General features: G+C 38.2%; 1 protein-coding gene across 1 annotated transcript; it reads right to left on the minus strand.

Moving 5' to 3' along the window:
* Window positions 1–105: 105 nt before the first annotated feature.
* Window positions 106–20974, minus strand: LOC110381164 (lactase/phlorizin hydrolase). Its single transcript, XM_064041443.1, has 21 exons — window positions 20931–20974; window positions 18821–18927; window positions 18122–18269; window positions 17173–17339; window positions 16121–16378; window positions 15580–15668; window positions 15237–15384; window positions 14558–14721; window positions 13719–13871; window positions 13145–13233; window positions 12570–12674; window positions 6862–6971; window positions 6346–6493; window positions 5645–5811; window positions 4973–5233; window positions 4506–4600; window positions 3934–4081; window positions 3092–3255; window positions 2781–2930; window positions 864–955; window positions 106–324 (listed from the first exon to the last, which is right to left on the minus strand). The coding sequence occupies exons 1-21, from the start codon at window positions 20957–20959 to the stop codon at window positions 162–164; spliced, it is 2955 nt and encodes a 984-aa protein (XP_063897513.1). The 5' UTR covers window positions 20960–20974; the 3' UTR covers window positions 106–161.
* Window positions 20975–23401: the final 2427 nt, after the last annotated feature.

A 23401-nucleotide genomic window follows, 5' to 3' on the forward strand; every position in this document is an offset into this window, starting at 1 on the left:
ACTTCTTAGAACGGAGCATATGATTTATAGACCCGCGCGGGGCTTTCCCGCGGGGATGAAGGCTAAAGTGGGTACCTATATCGTTTTAAAACAAAAAACTAAAACTCTGATTTTAAACATTTATTTATTTATTAACATTAAAGCCTTTGTACAATTCCTATCTATACTACTTGTACCTTTTTTGTATCTTTGTACCCTGAATAGTCGGTAGGTATATCAAGCGAGTGGCTACTGATAATGTCACTGTAGTAACGCGCCGACGCACGAGGAATGCGCTTACGCATAGGATCTGAGAAATCCACTTCATACAGCCCGAATTTGACCCTGGAACAAAAAAGAAAAAATATGAGAGGTGATTAATTGGTGAGATTGTAATCAGAAATTACATGAGGCCTTAACCTCATTACCATCAGCCTTTTATCACGGGCCTCCTTTCACACAAACAAGGATTGAGCATTAATCACCACGCTTGCTCAAGGCAGATTTGTGAATAATTTCGTTACACTGCGGTAGTAAATAAGTTGGGTCCTGAACTCCTGAGTCACCATGTCTATGATCGGGAAGGATTCCCTTAGTAGAACGTACCTAACTAGAACGACATATTATTATTTAAATCTAAACTAATATACCTAATAAAGAGAAAAAAAATTTTTGTTTGTTACTTTGTCTCTTTATTTGGTTCCGAACTACTTTACCGATTTAAAAAATTCTCTCACTTTAGCTATAGGTACTATCCCCAAAAAAGGTAAGGCTATATTTTATCCCAGTAGTTCCCGCGGTATCCGGGTAAAACCGCGGGGAAAAAGAACTTGTAGTAATTTTATTCTTTAGCTGTTCATACATAGAAATAAAAGCAAACTTACGCCAATCCATCTCCCCACTCGAAGTTATCCATGAGAGTCCACGCGCAGTAGCCGGTCACATTCAAACCATCTTCTTTTACTGCTAGCAGAATCTGTAACCAGAACATTCAAGAGTTTAGAACATCATCATCATCTCAGCCATAGGACGTCCACTGCTGAACATAGGCCTCCCCCTTAGATCTCCACAGATACCTGTTGGAGGCGTTTAAAACAATCTCCATAGAACAGAAGAGTAGAATAAAATAGGTATCGTTTATTTCTAAGCATATGGTACATAGAGGTTTTACATTAATATCGTTTCACAACAACTGCCATTGCTTTAAATAAAAAAAATATAGTAATTACAATAATCAAGTAAATTTAAAATACTACATCTACTTTTATAGAATTTAATGGGACTAATTTAGTACCTAATGACTTTTGAAAAAAAAGTGTGATAAAGCGTCGCGGCATTTTATAAAAATCGCCTGTTTTCTGTTTGCGAGAGCATGTAGAATAATTTTATTCAGAAAAGTTTATTGAAAGCATATTTTTATAGCAAAATGTTAGAACAACCCTTTGTAACTAAAATTCATTGTTTGTAGCCATTGCGATCCTAGGGAGCACAGCGCTATCTAGCGGACATTTTAAGTGTAGGTGCTTTATTTTGTGTTTTTAAAACTCTGTTCATTCTAATCAAGATTTGACTTTTCTAAATTTAATGTCTGTTAGAAATTGGCATGAATCCGTGCCAATTTAGAACTTTCCGTGCTAAGATACCTCTGCACTAAAAAGTTTGTTTGGACGGAGCTAGGAGGAGATATCAAAAACTAATGCGTATATCATACGCTTTTACGCTACGATTACAAAATGTCATCAGTGTTAAATAGTTAAGTTACAGAGTAATGCTATATGCTTTTTTCTATCTGATTATGTCCAAAAACAAGCAAAAAACCTCTCAAATGCTAGTTACCTCATTTGCTCAACAGATGGCGTTGCTCCGGGTTGTGCCAAACCTGCATCGCGGTATGGTTACGTTACAAGAGTTCAATAAGGCAAACTTGGGCTTGTTTGCTGTAATACTCTATGAATGTACATATTTGCAAGAAGCAAATGAATTTAATAATTTTTGTAATAACCCTGTGGACTCTATGGGGTTATAATCAAACTCAAAATATTTATTTGCTTTAAGGCTCTAATATCAGTGGCTCAATTTCTGCTAATTTAATAACGTGTCAATTGGATATCAATTGATTCTCAATAGCAGTTATAGCCTAAGCGGGCATTCTACAATTAATAATAAGACCATTCATATTTCAATGACATTTTATTGGTTTGCCATGTAAAAGGTTAAAGGTGAAGAAAAACATCTCGACGAAATCTGGAGTGAATAAAGAGTTTCATCAACAACCCGCATTTCTTGCACTAATGACTTAATGACCCTTGTATTAATGATTTTGTGAGGCAAATACTTAACTGTATAAAGTAGTATTTAACATGTTATAATAATAAGCAAAACACAAATTACCATATTATTGCGATGCCATCTATCGGCCAACTAAATAAACTTTATTTTGACAGTCTCGATGTTTTCAGTATTAAATAGTTAATTTACCGAAGAATTCTTCATTCTATATTGATATTTGTAAGAAAACAATACTTCAAGTGTTTCAGGCTAGCACTTGAAAATCAAAAACGTTTATTGAAAGTTAGCTAATAAATTAGAGCATTTTCACAGTAAAAATAACGAAAGTATTCTGTACCTTTTTCTGAATAGTTGTAAGAAATAAATTGATTGTATATTTTTTTATTATTGCATTGAAATATTAGCTATTTTTCTGTATGCTTAGTATACTTAGATCTGATATGAGCGTTTTGGTGTTAACTGTGAGTTTGTATTCTTATGAATGAATGAATTTAAAAATATGAGAGACCAACCTGTTCCAAATGATCCCTGTAATACTGTATCCTTTCCTGGTCATCAAGTCCTCCTACGGTTGAGATACCGTTCTCCGTTATAATAATCTCCATGTCACCATATTGCTGCTTCATCCAGTTGAGCTGACGACGAAAACCTTCAGGGAATACCTGCGAATAGAATAGGAACAAATTATTAACAATTAAGGAAAGCCGGTATTCCGGCGCTGGTTTTTAGATATTTCATATCGAAATCAGCTCAACCGTTTTAAGGTTACCAGCTATTTTATCAACAGAGCCGTAGCGACATTCTTTTCCAAAGAAAAACTTACATAAAACCAATAGGACTGAGCAGTGGGCCAATCTTCCCGCTTCTCAATGATGGCGTTGAGGTCAATACAGTCTCCAAGAGGCCAGGCCGTGAACTGTTCACCTTCCCTCGCTTTACGGATCAACCTGGTCGTGTAGTAATTCATTGCGAAGTAGTCATAGGTTCCTGTGAGGGAAAACTGCTGTTACCTTTGTAGGAACACAGAAAAATCGTGTTTGGAGTGTCATCATTTTGACAAGTAAAAACTCTGATGCTGAGGTTCAAGATGAGCCAGCAAACTCAGCTTTCTTGATCCAAAGCCGGCTGAGGCTACGGGATTGTTCGAAAAAGTTACCACAGTCCTGGTACATAAACGGCTCTAGAAGGAACTACGGTTCCATCCTCATCATCCTCCTGCCCTCCGGCGCAGCATGTTTTCTCCTTCCATACGCTTCTATCTGCCGTCATCTCACAAGCAACATTCTTTCTTACCATATCTACTTTCACACAATCCATCCATCGTTTCTTTGGTCTTCCTCTTAAATTAGATCCGTCCGTTACGTCCTTACGTTCATACTCATCACCTTCCTCACAACATGACTCTCATTCCTCCGCATCCCATGCCCATACCATGACAGCCAGTTTCTACGCAGTTTTTCTGACGGTTCCATGATCAAGATTTTACACTAGAATTAAAACCTTAAACCAGAACACGCTAAATACTATATGAAGAAAAGCTCTAAAAGTCAAGTCTCAAGTTAAATTAAAGGACATTGTCTAAACTCGAAAATGACTTTCAGACCCCTGCACAATATTGCAAAGATTTATACATGCTTGTTAAATGTCAAGAATATATGTATTTACCCCTCATAAGCTCGATCTCTTCCTGTGTAAAAGCTGGTAACGAAGACTTGGAGTATCCTCTCTTCAAGCTGACCTCCTCAAGGACTTTCTCTATGGAAGGCGGCCAGCCACCAGCTTTGGAGTAGATGGGATGGGCGTATCTGCCATTCTAGAAAACAAAATTAGATTTATGCAAACATAGGATGTGGAGATCTAAGGGGGAGGCCTATGTTCAGCAGTGGACGTCCTATGGCTGAGATGATGATGATGATGATGATGGATGGATAGGATTGTCTAATCAGATGCAGCTATCTATCAGCGACAGCCTATCTGAGCTCCTCAACCCAGTACCCCCTGGTAAGTCTTTCTGGCTTTTGACTATGTGTGAAGACTGCCAAAGATGTCCAAATGACAGCCGGGACTTACAGCTTATTTCGCCTTATAAAACACGGGAGAACTCGTCACCCCTCCACGAACTGACCGCGCGGAGCGTTACTTACCCTTATGATCGATTGATCCGCGAGGCTTTGATTTAGCTAGAGAGAGCTACGAGCTTCTTTTTACATATATTTCAGGCAAAATATAGTACTCACACTGTTCTGTCTTGCCAACTCTGCCAATTCTATGTGCTCCTCCGTTGAGTCGTATGGTTCAAACCATACCATTTGGTTTGCTAATGATACCTTGCCTGTGGTAAAAATAAGTAATAACATATTTAAGTATATTATGTACATATATGTGGCATACATAAATAATCATAATTAAAAAAAATAAAGCTTATTTGAACGAAGCAATGTAGGTAACTACTGAAAGTACATATCTGAGAAAATATCTACGGTGGATAGCCCATTTATTGAGAAACGCTAGAGAGTTCTCAAGTTCATGCGACACGGGTTAAACCACTAGTGAATGCAATCCTGATCCTGACCTGTCTTTTAAACCTGACCTTTTGACTGACCATCAAAAAGGCCAATAGGTACTCAAGTATTATATTGACTCATCTTACAAAATGTTGGTTATTTCTCAGAAATGATATAAATAACTACCCAATTTTCCTTACCATGATATTTCGGCTTAAATTCCTGGTCATACAGTCTCCAAGCTTTTGCGTGGGCCAGCAAAGCGTATTTATTGCACAGATAAGCTCCAACTTCTGGGCTGTATATTAAGGGGGCAAAACGTCCCGAGTTGTATACCCCGTCGCAGAAGACCACAGGCTCGTTGATGGTGATCCACACCTTTACTCTGTCTCCGAAAAGGGTGTAAGCGACGCGGGCATAGTCTACAAACCAGTCTACTATGAGTGGGTTGGCCCACCCACCTGAAAGATAATATTAAACTGTTTATTGTGGGCTGCAGTTTTGTTGTACCTAATTTACTTGTGATGTCACACTTATTTCTTACTACCATATGTTCATTCAGTCCTATGTGTGCATTACCTTATGGTACTCCGCTTATATGTTTACGCTTTTATGAACTCCCCTACAAACTCCCTTATATACTCTCTTTAGTCTCTTTTAACTCGAACTATAACCTTTCCCCTATTTACTTCCTTTATGTATTTCCTTATGTAGTTCCTCGTGCACCCCTTACCTACTTGCACAAAATTGGGATTCGAACCAGAGACAATCAGATCCGCAATCCAGCAAAGTGACCATTACACCAACAATTTCAGTGACATCGTCGCAAATTATTATTATAATTCAGCAAAAAGTTTAAGCTGAAATCTTACCAAGATCCTGAAGCGACTGCGGCAAGTCCCAGTGGTATATGGTCACCATGGGTTGTATGCCCTTCTCCAGTAGACCGTCAATCAGGTTGTTGTAGTAATTCTTGCCTTCCTCATTGATTATGTTTGGGAAACCAGACGGGAGGATACGGGACCAGGATAGGGAGAATCTGAAATATAGCAAGATTGGCTCGTTTGACTATTTTGATTGCCATAAGAAGGATCATGCAGTGCTTGGTTGCCTGTTTTTGGAATCAGAGATCTGAACGTTCTAGGACTGCTGTTAAAGAGATGTTGTCAAAAGTTCCCACCTAGCATGTGTTCGCGCACAAAGCTTGCAATTTCGCGGACATTTTAGAAATGTTGTTTGCTACAGCAAGAAGACAAGGGTGTCAGAAGTAACATATTTGTGTGCATTTCGGAGACGCATACTGGTGAATCTTGCCTTTAGAAGATTTCATTTCTTTAACATCAACATTTTCGTAAAAATGATCGATGTATCGATGATAAACTCACTCTATCTGCATCTCTTTCTATTCTAACACTCTCATAACGGGCCAGCTGGAAGAGATTTCTAATGAAATAAGCTGTGCCTTTGTACTATCTGTTCTATTTTTCTTCTTCTCTGTATTCTGTGTGTGTACAAAAAAAAAAATTGGTGTTATTTGATGGTATGATCCTGCTATCTTTATTTAGTTACAGACCTGTAAAAATGTAGTCCTAACTCCTCCGCCATTTCGATATCCCTCTTCCATTGATGATAGGAGTCACAAGCGACGTCGCCATTGGTCAGATCCTTGATTCTGGTTGGATCTTCATGAACATAACGGTCCCACGTGTTTTCACTTTTACCTGGAAAATTATTCCTCTTTGATCATCATCATGATCATCAGCTTTGCTGGGCAAAGGCCTCCTCTCACACAAAGAAGAAATGAGCGTTAATCCTCCTAAGAATTGAAAGAAATAGAATATAAACAATTTAAAAGTTGATAAGATGATCGACTGCCAATGCGTCTGAAATCGTGGAAACAAAAAAAGAACAGAAAAAAAATGTTACTTAGTTTGACAAAATCTAAAAAAAATCAAAAATAATTTTTTGAACGGCAGGAATTTACGAGAGACAGCCCCCAAAAATCCCGCCCTACACCATTTCCTACGTGTTTTTGCTGGGAAGAAGAAGTGGCGGAACTTCCCAGCAAAAAATGTACGGTCAATCTCACCTCCTTCATTCCAGGCTCCTTCGACTTGATAGGATGCTGTAGCTGCTCCAAATATGAACCCTGGTGGGAAACTCAGGTCCTGAGTACTCCACGCCCCCGCTAATACAGCACTGGGGAAATATAACTTCCACTCATTCATTATCCTCTCACTCCTGGTTATTTTTTTTGTTCCTTTATTTCAGTTATGTAAATAGGGAACTTAAAACATGCGATAGATAAATAATAAAATATACAAATAATTATATTATACAAAAATAAGTAAAAATAACCACTTATATTGTTGACATGAGTAGGCGGTCTCGTGTTACACTGCGTGGTGTCGCGTAACCTACAACGGAAATGATGGACCAGGACCTCAAGTTATGTAGGTAAAGTAAAGGCCTCTTCTCACATAAAGAAGTCATAATTATTAACTAATCAGTTTGATCCGATTTGAATTCGGATGGAGATAAATGGAGCACTACTTTTTAGGCATATTCCCGAGACTTTTCCCAACTATGTTGGGATCGGTTTCCAGTCTAACCGTATGTAGCTGAGTACCAGTATTTTACAAGGAACGACTGCCTCTCTGACCTCCTCAAAGTCCTCTACCCAGTTACCCGGGCAACCTAATCCCCCATGGTTAGCCTGGTTGTCAGACTTACTGATTAGATGTCAAACATGTTATCCATTGTTTATTGAAGCAAGTAGGTATTTAGTATATTTTATTTAGTATAATCAGTTGTTTAGACAGACACAGTCTAAAATAACACTGATAAGAGTAATAGCTTAGGTAATAAATCCTGCATTGTACTATTTGTTCTTTCTATATTAAGTACATCAAAACTAATCTTGCATACCGCGTTGTGGATTTATAATGTAAATAACTGTTTCTTGCGGGTTTTTTTCGCGTCTCGAGATAATACTCCCACACAGTACCTACATACTCGAATAAAATATAGGTTTTATATATATTTTAATCATTTCAAATAAGGGCTCATTTGAGTAACGGTTGCAAGGCTAGCGGCTGTCACTCGAGCGCCCAAAAATAATTAAAACTAAATAATTTTTCATTCTTTCTTTCTTTCAAAACTAACGGTCGTGAAAGAAATAATAAAAAACTAAATATTTTTTCTTTCTTTCAAAACTAACGGGCATGAACGTGAATGTGGATGTAAGGCGCATTCGGGCCTGTTTCCCGATTAGTGTCGGTATTGCCATGAATTCACACTAATTTGAAGCCGCCATGTGAATAACGGATACAAAAATGACGATCGGTCTTGCTACGCGCGGAAAATCCGCCCGTGTGAAAGCGCTGCCTGTTATGATCTGATAAAACTAAAGATCCCTCTTTGAGAGCTGAAGATAAAGAGAAAGAGCTTATGCAACTTCTCGACAGGAGATTACCAATAAATTTGCCATGTGCGTCGTTATCAAGCAACACTTCAAGTCATATCGGTATTTGTCAAAACATTTCTGTAATCTCTATCGTACTTTTCATCTTGTAAACACTTGAAAAATTCATCAACGCCTATTACTTATCACTTTTTTCACTTGTCAAAATATGATAGAGCTCTGAAATGGCAGGGTATGTTGTTGTCATGCCAATTTACCGTCTTCAAAGAGTAGGACGAGTAGACTAAACACTAGGCCGACAGGTAGGTACAGGACTGGTGGGTATTTTTATTAAGAAAATGGTTATTTCAGTCAAAGTGTTAAAATACCTGGGCCCCGATTCTCCTAAGTTAATAATGTCAAAATCGAATAGAAATCGAATCGCAATATGCTCGTAATAGCAGTTTTAACCATATCGGGCATTCTGCTACTAATAAAAGACCTATCGTATTCGATTGACATTTGATTGGTGTGCGATTGGTCTGCTATTTTGATGATTTTGGTCTATACGGTAGTTTGCTGTACAATCATTTTGCAATCGTAAATCATTTGCAGACAAAATGATTCATTATTGAATGACAGAAAAGGATAAAAACGTTTAATTCAAAGAAAAAATAGCGGTATGCCACATACGCATCAATAGTAATCGAGTCGGGATTGGATCTCAGTCGAATCGAGTCGAACGTCAATCGAAGGTCGCTTAAGTAAAATTAGGAGAATCGGGCCCCTGATCATTGTTACGTGCGTACTACCATTCATCTCCATACTGATTATAAGCCCGAATAAATTGTCGGCCAACTAAAAGTGTTAAACGAATTTAGGTATGCCGAATTTATTTGCATTAGAATTGACTTTCAAAAGCACTGAAAAGTAGAAGAAATTAGCTAAATGAGGGTTTTCTCTCCTTTTTCTGCCACCGGGCGGCGCCACGTATGCGTCTGGTCCAAACAGCTGTCAAATAGTATGGAATTGTAGGTGCCGAACTTATTGTTTATTGAAATTCTGTTATATTGGAAGTGTTATTGATTTTATTATGACCGTAGTCAAAATAAAGTTTCCGAACTAAAAATTGAGCTCAGAAAGAGGGGTGCAAAAGTCACTGGTAGTAAAGAAAAGCTCGTTGAAAGGTAGATAACGTAATGTACTAGAATTTGTTTACACAATATGATTTAGTTTTTTATCTACGCAACCCCACTTGTAAAACAATAATGTACTGCTTTAATTATACAATAAAAAATCACTAAAATCGTTCACGGTTCATAGTAAACATAAGCACTTTGACAGGTACCTGGACCTGACGACTCGGTGCTGCCACCTCGTGGACGCCATTTTAGAAAACCCTCATTTCTTCTACTTTTCAGTCTATCAAATCTTTTAGTTACGAGTCTAACACTGACTTAAAAAGTATAATAAAAAAAGAAATATCAAAAAAAGACTGAACTGCAATGTTAATTAAATTAATTTAAAAATGCTTCTACTTTTTTATTTCTTTTTTCATTAATTTATTTTTCTTAACAAAAAAATCTTCACTCACCTAAACACAACTACTCCAAACCAATCCATGACTCAAGTAGGTATATCAATTTCACACTCTTTACAATGTCACTATAAGTGCATCATTTGTTATTTTCCTTAAAAATGTATACAAAAGGCTGAGAGGCGTTATGTCACCTCTAGTATGTCACCACAACTCAATACTGCATAATGTATTCGTAATAATATTCTTCACAGTTTTATCTGTACGCTTAGAGCATATAAACAACCGGATAAGCTATCAGCACAAATCATGGAGAACAGTCTAGCAGAGGCTAGTAATTCTGTTCATTATGTCATAACATAACGCAAAATATCATATACCTACTAGCTTCGCCTTTACAGGCTTTCCATGGAACCCGAAAAATAGAATCATCAATCAATCAAGACCAATCTTTGCAGATTGATTTTGAATTTGACAAGGAAACCGAACGTCTTGTTAGTTCTACAGTACGTTGCTTGACCTATGTACAAGACGGCGTCTGACCTATATATGTATGTACTTTCCTTATGGCATTTTTCCTTCCTCAGTAGCACAAATCCATATGTGAATAGGATGCTAATGTCGATGATAAGTTGTGGTTGCCTAGTGGTTACATCGGCTTTAAACATGACCATACTGCCTCTCATATATGCCACCTATATTTTCAAGACTGGTTAGAAGACTTTCTGGCTTCTGACTACCTGCAACGACTGTTGAGACCCACCAGTTTATCCTGCCTTCCGTAACATGGAAGAACTGTTTATAAAAAATGGCCATCCAACCATGGACAAGCAGCATTAATAGCTCACTCTTATAAACGTTTTCGATCACATTGTTTCGCACGCTTTATGCGAAAATTGAAATCATGGTGTAAAAGTATGATCTGCGCTCTCGTTCTCTTTGGCAGAGGGAAAGTTATGGCAATTACGTTTCCAGTTGGTTAAGTTGTCTAAGACGATAATACATAAAACTGAAGAGTTTGTTTGCACACGGTAACTAATCTCTGACAGGCATCAAAGATTACATACATGTGAAACAAAGAAATGCTGCAGTTATTGGTAAAATTCTTGTTTGTGTGATAGATTAGTGCCGTTCCCTTCCGAGCATAGATACTTTTTTTTTTTTTAACGATGTCAAAAATCATCAGATGACCCCTTCCGCTGTGGGTTAGCAGCGGTGAGGGAGTGTCAGACTCTTACTGACTAAAAGCCGTCGTGTTCCGTCATAGGCCTTTTATGTACCAGGGCCGCGGTATCTCTTTCCTTGGGCTTAAACCTGCAGCTCACTCGATAAGAAGAAGAAGACCTGCATTGGATATTCTAAAGCAAACTAAACTCTATTCCAGCAATTTTGAGCAAACAAAACAAATGTCAATTAAGACATGTCTAGATAAGACTTCAGATTTATCTTATAATAACTAACTAATCCACTTTTACATTCTTATCAGTATACCTAATGAATAGTTATTGCCAACGTAATTAAAATAATAATACCTGTAATTAAACCATGCATCTAGCTCTGGTATTTTATAAGTGGGTATTACACATGTAGGTAAATTATCGCTCCATGTAAACACAGCTGTATCAGGTTAGACTGGAAGCCGACCTCAACATAGTTGAGAAGATGCTAGGCAGATGATGATTAAGAAATTTCGTAAAACTGACTGAAATTGGTTGTGAGACGTACTGTCTTCTGACTGACTACCCTTAACGACTGCCAAAGATGTTCAATGACCGCCGGGACCTACAGGGTAACATGACCTCTGAAACACAGCAGACCCCAATATTTCCTATAATTGACTATGGTGACGTGTGTTCGTGTTCGTTCGCAACAAACGTGATCGACATACTAACAAATGCATAAGATTTGTCTTCAACCTGCGGAAGTACGAACATGTTTCTGAGTACAGTGAGCAATTGAAATTCGTGTGAGAAGAGCGCTCCGTGCTTCGACGACCCATTACTCTCTCATTATCTCCCGAGCCTTTTTCCCAACTATGTTGCGGTCGGCTTCCAGTTCCGGATGCGGCTGAGTACCAGTGTTTAACAAGGAGTGACTGCCTATCTGACCTCCTCAATCCAGTTACCCGAGCAACCCAATATCCCTTGGTTAGACTGGTGTCAGACTTACTGGCTTCTGACGATTAAGGATGTTCAATGACAGCCCATGACCCTTGAAGAATGACCCAACGACCTTTTACTCACTACTCCTTAAATCTCCGAGGCACCCGTCGTATCTGACTCCTCAAAACCGTTGCCCCGGTCATTCTTAAAATATCCGCATATAATATTACTAGCCGTTTTCCCGTTGTATCCTGGGCCTGTTGTTAGTATAGTTAAGTAATAGCATTAAGCAGCTATATAAAAAACTTATAAAGCTATATAAAGTCTTTCAAGTGTATTAAATAAATAAGTAATTAAAAATATTCAGTTTTTAATTTTTGCACCCACCATGGTATCTCAGCGCCACGTTAAGAACGCGCGCACACTACAAAGATTTAGTTGGCCGATAGAAATATATAAAGCTCATAAATAAGTATGAAGATGAATGGAAGTACACACGTAACAACGATTAGGTATTGGTTCAGTATGAAACCGTCTAAAACCTTTCATTGAATTTACGATTTACAAAAAAAAAACTACTAAAGGTCGACTAAATAGTTTGTAGTGTGCTTGCAGGCTTTGTTTAAATAAATACATAAATAAATAAAAGCGTAATACTTTCTTTGTTTTTATTTACTTTTAGGTACACATCTGTAATACAGCATTACATACGTTATTATGTTATTGTAATCGTTTCTTACGGCAGAGGAACGTACAATGAGTGTCGTTTGACGATGTTGGCGAAATAGATCGCTGATTTGCGCGGCGTGCGCTTTCTCAGATGATCAGAAAAGTCTACCTCGTATAGACCATACTTCGTCCTGAAAACATAAGTAGAATTATCATCTTTGAGGTAACGTAGACTGCACATCAGTGGTAACTGTCATGCACCATAACTCAATAGTAATAATTACGATTTTCCTATAAAACTGTTACCACTGACCTGAAGTTGACTGTACTAAGGATTTTCACGTTTTTTTTTTTAATTGTTTTAAGAATAACGGATGTTTATGCTGTCGGGGAAAATGGGCCTAAATGTCAGGTAGCCTAATAACCGATTTCTGAGAAATTGTGTAGAGAATTTGTCTATTCATTCCACCGATAGAGGCGATCCGAATCGGATCACATCTCCGCACACCCTGATATAATATATAATATAAACACCGAAATAAAATGTATTTTTATGTTCACTTATTCCACCTCAGAGGCCATCAGGCGGATTTGAGAAAACTCTGACACTAAGGTCTCGTTCGGGAATTAAACCTGCAGCTCACTCGATAAGAAGACTTACTGATAACCGTCACTCCATTCGAAGTTATCCATGAGGGACCAGTAGGTGTATGCGCTCACGTTAATCCCTTCCTGTATTGCCAGTGAGATCTAGAAGTAACGAGAAGGTTAGAATAATTTCTGAAATGCAGAGCAACAATTATATCCTCCGACAACCCGGGAACTAAGGGTGTCACCATATTTATCGACGTGGAATCTGCTAAGGCCGGTCAAAAAAGCCTTTGTCTACGTAATAAAGGTTTTACTATAGCATTCGCATCGGCTCGGCTCGGACGATGCGTCGCGAAGAGCTAGGCTTAAGCCGATTACGCGTAGATAAATGTGGGTAGACCCTTAGAGTAAGTATCAAGCTGCAGGCTTGGGTCTTATTATTACTATTGAGGGAACTTGGATTTTAAAATTGAAGTGCCGGGATAAAATATTATGTATACATACGAGTGTAGCTGTCCAATAATATTTGATAAGGTCCATTAGTTTTTGAGTTTGGATTACAAGGAAACAAACAAAAATGCAAATTTTTCCGTTTTATAATATTGCTATAGATCAAGTTTTCTGGTTTTATACATATGCATTACCTGCTCTAAATGGCGTCTGATGAATGAAACCCGTATATTATCATTGAGATTGGACCCTCGAGAGCCGTACCCGTTCTCTGTGATGAAGAATTCCAAGTCACCATATTGTTGGCGCAACCAGTGCAGTAGCTTTCGAAGCCCTTCTGGATAGACCTGAACATCCAAGTTAATGAGTGAGAAGAATTCTGGGACCTTCAGTGGTCGTATCATTATCATGGCATTAATAGATATGGCGAATAAAAAAACTAACTAGTCCAACTTTCAGATGACCCTAAAATAACGTCTTTTTTCTCACAACGAAATAACAGCCAAGATGCAGTGCGTTTTTCTTACGTCAGTTTTAAGTACAAATACATAGACGTGACGTCACGATATTAAAGTTTAAAGGCGAAATTGATGTGAGGCACTCAATTATTTCTTATAGTCTACTCACAAAATGAAAGACATTTTTAAAATGTGCTATGAAAATGTAACCTTTGTGCGCTTTTTTTTGTGTACGTTTGGTATAGTTATCGGCACGGATATTGAGCTCTCGGCGGAAGAGTGGGGATTGCTTTGCCCACTGTACCATAAGGCAATAAACCAATAAATCGCTTTTGCGCAGGGAAGGTCAGGGCTCAGTATCCATGCCGATAACTATAATTGCAGCTTAAAAAAATCTTTATACAATAAAAATAAATCCCTATATCCCTTGTTAAGGCCATCACGCGTAAACGGATGGACCGATTAAGCTGAAAATTAGAGGGGATATAGCCTAGACCCGAGAGAAGGACAGTTTCTGACACCGTCCGGCTACGAGACACTAGTCTAAAATAAAAACCAAAAAAATCCAGTGTTACCGGCAAACTGGGGTTTTCACTAAATTGCCAGTGAGGATCAACGTCTAACGCGGCTTCCAGGCCAAAGATGTAATTGATGAAGGTCTTCTCTCCACTGTCCCAAGGCATGGGTGGTCTCGCTAGCTTTGTCGAATAGTAGTTTATGGCGAAGAAGTCATATGTCCCTGGACAGATAAAAAGGCATATAATATCTGTTTCAGAAATTGGCAACGCAATATTACTTCTTGAATTGTATTTTTTTTTTCTCTTTGCACTTAAATTGTTTGGTAATTGTTAGCTCCATTTGCATTATATGAATTTCTCAGGAATAGCTTGGAAATAATTGAATTATTATTCTTTTGAAAACAGTGTGTATGGAGTTTTTTGCCGGTTCTTCTCCATAAGAATGATTCTTTAGAACGGTGTAACTAGTTTGACGTTTCGAAAGAGCTTTCATAGGCCTATTTGAAATTAAAAAAAATCCTTTGACTTTGCCTAAGTCGTAAATTTGGAACTGCAGTGCTTTTGCGCCAGTGCGCTATATGTTCTGCGCAGTTGGCTACTCTCCTTAAATGAGAACAGCCGCCGTAGCCGATAATGGGCTTGGAGGACATCATCATCATAAATGAGAAGAATTGGAACTTCAAACTAAAACAAAGTACTATATTGTAGTCTTAATTTATTATTAACAAAATCTTACCTCTAATGAATTCTATTTCATGTCTAGTGAAGGCTGGCAGCCTGGATTCATTAAAACCAAGTTGTCTGCTCCTTTCTGCTATAATCTCTTCTACGTAGGGTGGCCATCCACCTTCCTTCGAAAATATTGCGTGAGCATAACGGCCAGTCTGAAATAAACAGGCTTTCGTGAATTGCACATTCCTTCATCATCATCATCTCAGCCATAGGACGTCCACTGCCAAACATAGGCCTGCCAAAATACCCAAACACCAAAATATTGTAAGTTTTACTCATTCTTTCAGATTTTGGTGGGACCCGAGAACTATTGTCGTATTACTAGAAACGGTTCAGTAAGCACTTACGTTAAAGTGTCTAGCCATTTCTGCTAACTGCTCGTCTTTTTCAGAGTATGGCATTATCCACATTAAGTTGTTTGCGATTGATACTTTACCTGAAATTAAACAACGCATTTTTTATATTAAAATCTATTGCAAATGTCCTCAGGCGAATTACGCCGGTTTGCACACTTAGGTATCTTTTTCTGATTTACTTGCATTAGGAAATAGTAACTTTGCACACGGAAATTTCTCTGTCTCACGGTTTTACCCGCGTCCCAGGACTACTTCCCGTACCTGGATAAAATAAAGCCTCCGCTTTCTCACGGTTTCACCCACGTCCCATGGGAACCACTGCCCGTACCGGGATTAAATGTAGCCTATGTTACTCAGGAAGAGTCGTTTTTGAGTTTATTACTTACCAACAAACAAACACAAAAATATTTTTTTTCCTCTTCATAATATTAGTATAGATGTGCCCAGAAGATAGTGCAGCTTCAAACCGATTCCCTTAGAGCTTTCAATGCACAAACAAGAAAAATATATTATAAATATAGAAAACACATACCATTATGCTTATACCTGAACTCCTCATCATATATTCTCCAGGCCTTAGCGTGGGCCAGCAGAATATTCTTATTACACAAGTAAGGAGCAATATAGTAGTCCAACTGTGGTTCCAGGACACCCCTGCCGTAATAGAAGTCACATTCAGATACAGGCTCGTTGATTGTAATCCAGGTCTTCACACGGTCTCCGTAGAGATTGTACAAAACTCTTGCGTAGTCCGCAAACCAGTCAGGACTCTTTGGGTTGGCCCAACCACCTGGAATTTGAGGTTTTGGTGATCAGTAGCATGGTCTCTTAGAAAGATGGAAATCAGGTTCTGATCTAATCAATGATAAAGAACTATGATTAGTTATGTGGTTAAATGAAAGTATTTGTAAAAATACTTATGAAAATAATTGTATGCATGATGTGTCGTGGAAAAGTCGTAGTGGCCTAGTGGGTAAAGGACCAACCTCTCAAGTATGAGGGCGCGGGATCGATCCCAGGTCATTCAAGCACCAATGCAACTTTTCTAAGTTTGTATGTACTTTCTAAGTATATTTTGGACACTATTAGCTGTGTTTCGGATGGCACGTCAAACTGTAGGTCCCGGCTGTCATTGAACATCCTTGGCATTCGTTACGGGTAGTCAGAAACCAGTCTAACCAAGGGGTATCGGGTTGCCCGGGTAACTGGGTTGAGGAGGTCAGATAGGCAGTCGCTTCTTGTAAAGCACTGGTACTCAGCTGAATCCTGTTAGACTGGAAGCCGACACCAACATGATTGGGAAAAAGGCTCGGAGGTCATCCTCCGTGTATGTTTATCTTGTATACCTAGTAATTTTCCTTGTCTTGTTTTTGTGTGTATACGTGTGCGTCTGCGCAAAAATAAATTATTTTTATTTCTTTCTTTCATGATGTGTCCTCGTGTAATTAAAGGAATACACGTGCTTAATCAGTATGTCTTAGTTTTAAGATTGTGCTGTGTATATTCTTTGTTGGAGGTCCAATAAGTAAATAAATATTGAAAAATGGATGGTTTATTATGGCGGTGTACTTGGGCCTGTCTTACCAAGATCTCGCAGCAGTTGTGGCATTTCCCAATGGTACATGCTGACCATGGGTTCAATGCCCCTTGCCAGAAGACCATTGATCATGTTATCGTAAAAGTTCTTTCCATCCTCACTGATTTTGTTCGCAAAACCAGTGGGAAGAACACGGGGCCAGTTTATAGAGAATCTGAAAATATGAATTTCGATATGACAAGAAAGGATGTCACTTATGAAATGAGGGCAGATAGAAGAAGGTGGAAGAAAAAACTTGCTAGCCTTAAGGGCAGGAGGATGATGAGTTGAAGTTTCCATCTGTTGAAAAGTTTTTTGTTTTGAGAGTAACTGATTAACGAACTGATGACTGACTGATGAACGACTGAGTAACGAAAAAAGTCGTGGTGGCCTAGTGGGTAAAGGACCAACCTCGCAAGTATGAGGGCGCGGGTTCGATCCCAGATCAGGCAAGTATCAATTAAACTTTTCTAAGTTTGTATGTACTTTCTAAGTATATCTTAGACACCCTTGACTGTGTTTCGGATGGCACGTTAAACTGGAGATCCCGGCTGTCATTGAACATCCTTGGCAGTCGTTACGGGTAGTCAGAAACCAGTAAGTCTGACACCAGTCTAACCAAGGGGTATCGGGTTGCCCGGGTAACTGGGTTGAGGAGGTCAGATAGGCAGTCGCTTCTTGTAAAGCACTGGTACTCAGCTGAATCCTGTTAGACTGGAAGCTGACCCCAACATGATTGGGAAAAGGCTCGGAGGATGATGAGTAACGTTAAACTGATCTCTCTCCGGTCGTGACGGGCGGCCGTGCCATCGGACTATGAGAGTGACTGAATAGAGTTTACCGGTGCCAGATCTGGTTAAAAGCAGTTTGAACTCGTTTTGAAATCTCTGGAGGAGAGTGCAGTCCATAAGAGGTATAAGATATGAGGGAATCTAAATTATGATATTTTGGCCTTACCGGTAAAAATGCAAGCCCAATTCTTCCACCATTTCCAAATCCCTTTTCCATAGATAGTAGGAGTTAGTGGCATCATCTCCGTTACTGCGATCCGTAATAAGTTCTGGGTATTTGTGCGTCAAGCGGTCCCATTTGCCCTCTCCTTTATCTGGGGAAATAGCGTTACAATTCGTTTAAATATGAAATTAATTCAGCTAAAAGCTCTGGTCAAATAACTTTGCCGGTTTAGGCTACAAGTTACTGCGGCACGGTCAAAAGCGGAGATGCCACAAGGAAGGTAGTTCAGGCGCCTTCTTGTAGGTCAATGTAATATACGGTAGGCGTGATCAGTTACTAGAACCATAGATTACTTAATAGTTACCTACTAGAACTACTAGGCGTTCGGGCGCCTTGTCAAATCAAAACCAATCTGTCAAAAGATTGGCTACTTTTTTAGGAGATTTTGCGTTATGAAATCTTCGCTAGTCATTTTGCTGTCCACTAGCGACCCGCCCCGGCATCGAACGATATAACAGTATTTACCCACTATTTAATGGATGAACCTCAGTCTTGAAACACTCTATCCGATAAAAAAACTGCCTGAAATCGGTTGCGTAGTTTTGAAGATTTAAGCGTACAAGGGACAGAAATTGCGACTTTGTTTTATACTATGTAGTGATGAGAATCACGAAACAAAATATCTCAGAGACCACTACGTACCACTTACGTTCCAGGCTCCTTCTGTCTGATAGGCGGATGTGGCTGCACCGAACTTGAACCACGGTGGAAACTGCAGGTCATATCCACTTGACAGGCTGAATGAAGACCTGTGATCATGAAGGAGAATAGGTATATGAAACATCATCGACCTATAACACAAGACGAACCTACTTCTTGTCTATGTAACCTCAATTTGGAAATACATAAATCGTTTTATCTATAGGGAAAAAGATGTATTGTTTGCTATAATGGACAAACTCAAAACCTGCCTGATCGATTTAAAAGATCTTTCGCTGTTGGAAAGCTACACTGTTCCCGCTCGAGTAATATAGCCTAGCTATATTCTATCCATGTAAATCTGCCGTTACTGGCAGCAGTTCCCACGGGATGTGGGTGAAACCACGGGAAAACGGCGAATGTAAGAATACAAGTCTCAAATTACATGGTTTACTTTACTTTAAAAGCACACTGCAGACTTTTAGTCGGCTGATAATTGGTTTGAGCTCATAACTCAGTATGAAGATGAATGGTAGTACGCACATTACAAAGGTCAGGTATTTAGCCGGTATCAGTCTGATCGAAAACTTTGATTCCAGTCAAAAATTTTCTTTGCTGCCAACTGTTTAACGGGCCTACAGTATGCGGGTAGACTCTTAGGCCCAAGTTCAATGACAACGTAGGTAAATGTTAGTTTAGGTACTTAAAACAACTACCTAATAATTTACCTAACATTCAATTTGCAAACTGAATGTTAAATTATTTTAATGTTGTCAGTGAACTGGTTTACCAACATAATATAGAGCAAACATTATTCATTTGTTTGTTAGTAAATTGTACCCAAAGGTTCTGAAACTACGAAACTACTGAACCGAATGGAAATATTCTTTCACTGTTGGAAAGCTACACTATCTCCAAAAAACATAAATTATTTTTTTACCGGGAACGGGAAGAAGTTCCCCCGGGACGAGAGCTGACAACAGAGTGCTGATTCAGAGTTTTGTGAGCGTTCGCAACTCGATACGTAATTATAACTCTGTTGAATTAAAGAGTCGTATGTTATGTCACATGATTTAGATATGACATCTTCATTAATTTTGCCGGTTAATAATGTTTACACTCGCAAAAGTGAGATCGAGGAGTGTAATACGACCGAGTTCCGATGACAGTTTTTATTAAATAAACAATTCTAAGATAAGTGCTACGTGATTCAATGGTATGATAATCTTCGCATCGAAAAAGTTAACTTGCAAAACTCGCACTAGGCATTCTGTTAGCTTATAATAAACAGCGAGTAATAAATAATGAATAATATGTCTTCACAATAATAAAACATTAGATATTGCATGCACTAGTTTATCCTTGAATTTACCTACTTTCAATTAATTTTTTCAGTACATATATACGTAATTAAACGGAAATTAGAGCGAAATACCGACCGCTGTAATTTATTACCTTATTTGTTATGATTTTAATCTTGCAATTTTTTGCATAATTAAGAAATCAGGACTAATAAATCAGGGTATAAGTTACATAGGTATGTGTGGGTACACTCTACCGTGTAAATAAAGATATACTTAACACACAAATGAAGTGCCTTGAATCTAACTAATACATATTATATTTACATATTTATACTTCCCAAAAAAGAGAGTTCTTGATGAGTTTTTGATTAAATCCTTAGAAATCGAGGGAACTTTCGAAAGTGCTAGGCGCGCATTAAAAAAATGGAAAAAAAGGATGACCGAGGCAAAGTCGAAGTCAAATCAGTTAGGCCTTTACAATCACTTATTCAAATTAGGTTCAGTTCTTATGAATGTTAAAAATATGAATAGGTAAGTTTGATTCTAGTTTAACTACAAATGTAGATAAAGATTAATCTTGACAGACATTAAACTATTATTTAATTCTTAATTAAGTATCTACTCTTTTGCTTTAATTCAAAGTTGGTGAAGAAACTATATTAATGACACAGATAAAAAGTAAATATGTTGCTCTATGTTTTTTTAACATGCTTCATATTAAATTTATATTTGCACAAACTTCATTTTATATGTAAATATACATTCATTTTACTTAAAACTGTTAATCTATTATATTAAAATGTACTTACCACAGACAAAGAAACGGTATCGACAGCATTTTTGGCGCGAATGCTACTGTAGGTAATTGATCGGGTAACTTTATATACAAGAAAAATTGCCAAGTGCGATTTGCGATAACGCAAGAGGTTCCATTTATTACCAGAAAATTATAAATCATTTGGAAGCCATTTATTAGTAGAAAAATAAATCACTAAGAAGCTATTTGGTTTGACTTTTCAATTTGTAACCTAACATTCTGATTAATTACAGTATATTTATTCACTAGAAAATTTTGTTTCTTTAAATAATCCTACATATTCCAATTCTTTAGTCAATGACTAAATGTAATTAATGTTTTTTAGCCTTTTTATCGTATATCTTGGTCACCAAATGGCTGATTAAAGGTGAATTAAAACATCTCGAGTAATCCTGGACTTTAAAGTCTGAAATCAGCAACCCGCATTAGCAAGCGTGGTGATTAACGCTCAATCCTTCTCCGTGTGAGAGGAGGCCGCAGCCCAGCAGCGGAACGATAAAAAGTTATTAATGTAATTTTATTTATTCCTTTTATCCCACCATGTAATTTCACCATGTTTTGCTGCTGAGAAACCTCAAGCGGCTGAAATATAGTGGCCTTGTCGGCAACTATATTTTCGAAGCGGGTGGGTCCGAATGCCCAATAGAGATCTGTCTAGGCGGCTGGTTGACGCTTCTCATGACCAGAAGGCTAACTATTATTTCGGGCAAAGGATTATCATGGCGACCCAACGAGGTAGCTAATGCTGCCAACCTCTTGGGCACGCTCCCAGTCGACGATGGGGACGAATTTCTTGATGCTTTTTAGTGTTAGGTTTTTTACTTGAAATGGTTTTTAATCTAAATGTAAATAGGCAATAAGCAGTTTTTTCTATCAATTTTCAAAGGAATTTTATGTACTGAATGACGTAACTTACACACACCGCGCCGTTCGCTTAATGCCATAGCCAACCGGCTGGATTTATTTACGTGCTCGCTGAATGACTTCACTGTAGTCGCGCACTAGGGTGGTAAGCTACGAATCTAGTTAAGTTAAGTTTGTATGTGTTGATTTGTTATTTATGTGTTTTTAGTTTAGTTTAGAATTAATAAGAACCCATCTGCCGCATTAGGCACGTCCTGTAAGGGTAGATGTAAGGTTGTGTATGTAAATAAATAAATATTTCTAATATAACAACTGTGTACCCATTGAAACTTCTTCAACATTAGTTTTTCTTTCGATAAACAAAATGACAGACGATCAATTGTAGGGTTTGGATTTTGCTCTTGATTCGTGGAACCCTAAACAATCAATTACTTTACTATAAATTAAAGAAAAACACACACCTGTCAGTCCCTATTTACATCATATTTTTGGATATTTGGTAACAGATTCATAAGGCCTGCTACATATGGTGCGATTAATCGTAAATACTTGTACTTGTAAAATAGAAAGAAAAAAAAAATAGATATCTCAAGTTATAAGGATAATTATTTTTTCTTTCTGTGCTGTTTTTTGATGGATCTATTGCCTATTACTTATGAATTCATCATCGCTGTCACTCGGTAGTGTAAATATACCCAGAGGATCAATTCCCGTGTCGGGCCGAAATCGCTTCGTGGGTTTTAGAAATTTTCACAAAGTAGCCCTTAGTCTGGAAGTTGGTGATTGATACACCCGTGCATCGGAGAGCACGTAATGTCGGTCCTGCGCTTGATATCTCTTCGGTCGCATCGGATTGTCGTCCCATCGGGCTATGAGAGTTAAGGAATAGTGAGTGCACCTGTGTCTGCGCAAATGCTCGTGCACTATAATATGTCCAGCGTAGTTGGCTAATCTCCTTACATGAGAACAGCCGCCGTAGCCGATAATCGGCTAGGAGGACATCATCGTCATCTATGAGAGTGAAGGAATAGTGAGTGCACCTGTGTCTGCGCAAATGCTTGTGCACTATACTTCATCATCATCACACTAAAACCATCAGTCTCTCGACAGTCTCTCACAGTAGCAAGAAATTATTGTAGCCCAATAGAAATATAGTAGAGACTCTAGTTTATATTTGTATCTGCATGCTTATATAATAGACATAAAAATGAGTAGTAGGTAAAAATACTGATAAATACGAAGGAAAAACAAAATAGAAGCCTCGCAACACGGTTAATTAGGTTCTTGTGCTAGCAATCTAGACATCTTTACACACTACATACAAACTTTTAGTCAGCCGATAATTTATGTAGGCTCATAAATCAGTACGAAGATTAATATGATCGAATGAAAACTTAGAACCGATTTTGATGCGGTTTTCAATCTATACTAAGAGTTTGTTTGTTTGTTTGAACGCGCTAATCTCAGGAACTACTGGTCCGATTTGAAAATTTATTTCAATGTTAGATAGCCCATTTATCGAGGAAGGCTATAGGCTACGGTACAGGAAGTAGCTCCCACGGGATGCGGGTGAAATCGCTGGCAGCAGCTAGTATCAAA

This window comes from Helicoverpa armigera, chromosome 25, assembly GCF_030705265.1.
Source record: "Helicoverpa armigera isolate CAAS_96S chromosome 25, ASM3070526v1, whole genome shotgun sequence".
NCBI lineage: Eukaryota > Metazoa > Arthropoda > Insecta > Lepidoptera > Noctuidae > Helicoverpa > Helicoverpa armigera.

Coding starts and splice junctions, on each gene's coding strand:
- LOC110381164 (XM_064041443.1), bottom strand. CDS start 20,959: ATGCTGTCGATACCGTTTCTTTGTCTGTG. Junction 18,928..20,930: donor ATACCGTTTCTTTGTCTGTG/GTAAGTACATTT, acceptor TCATGATCACAG/GTCTTCATTCAGCCTGTCAA. Junction 18,270..18,820: donor AGGAGCCTGGAACGTAAGTG/GTACGTAGTGGT, acceptor CTATTTCCCCAG/ATAAAGGAGAGGGCAAATGG.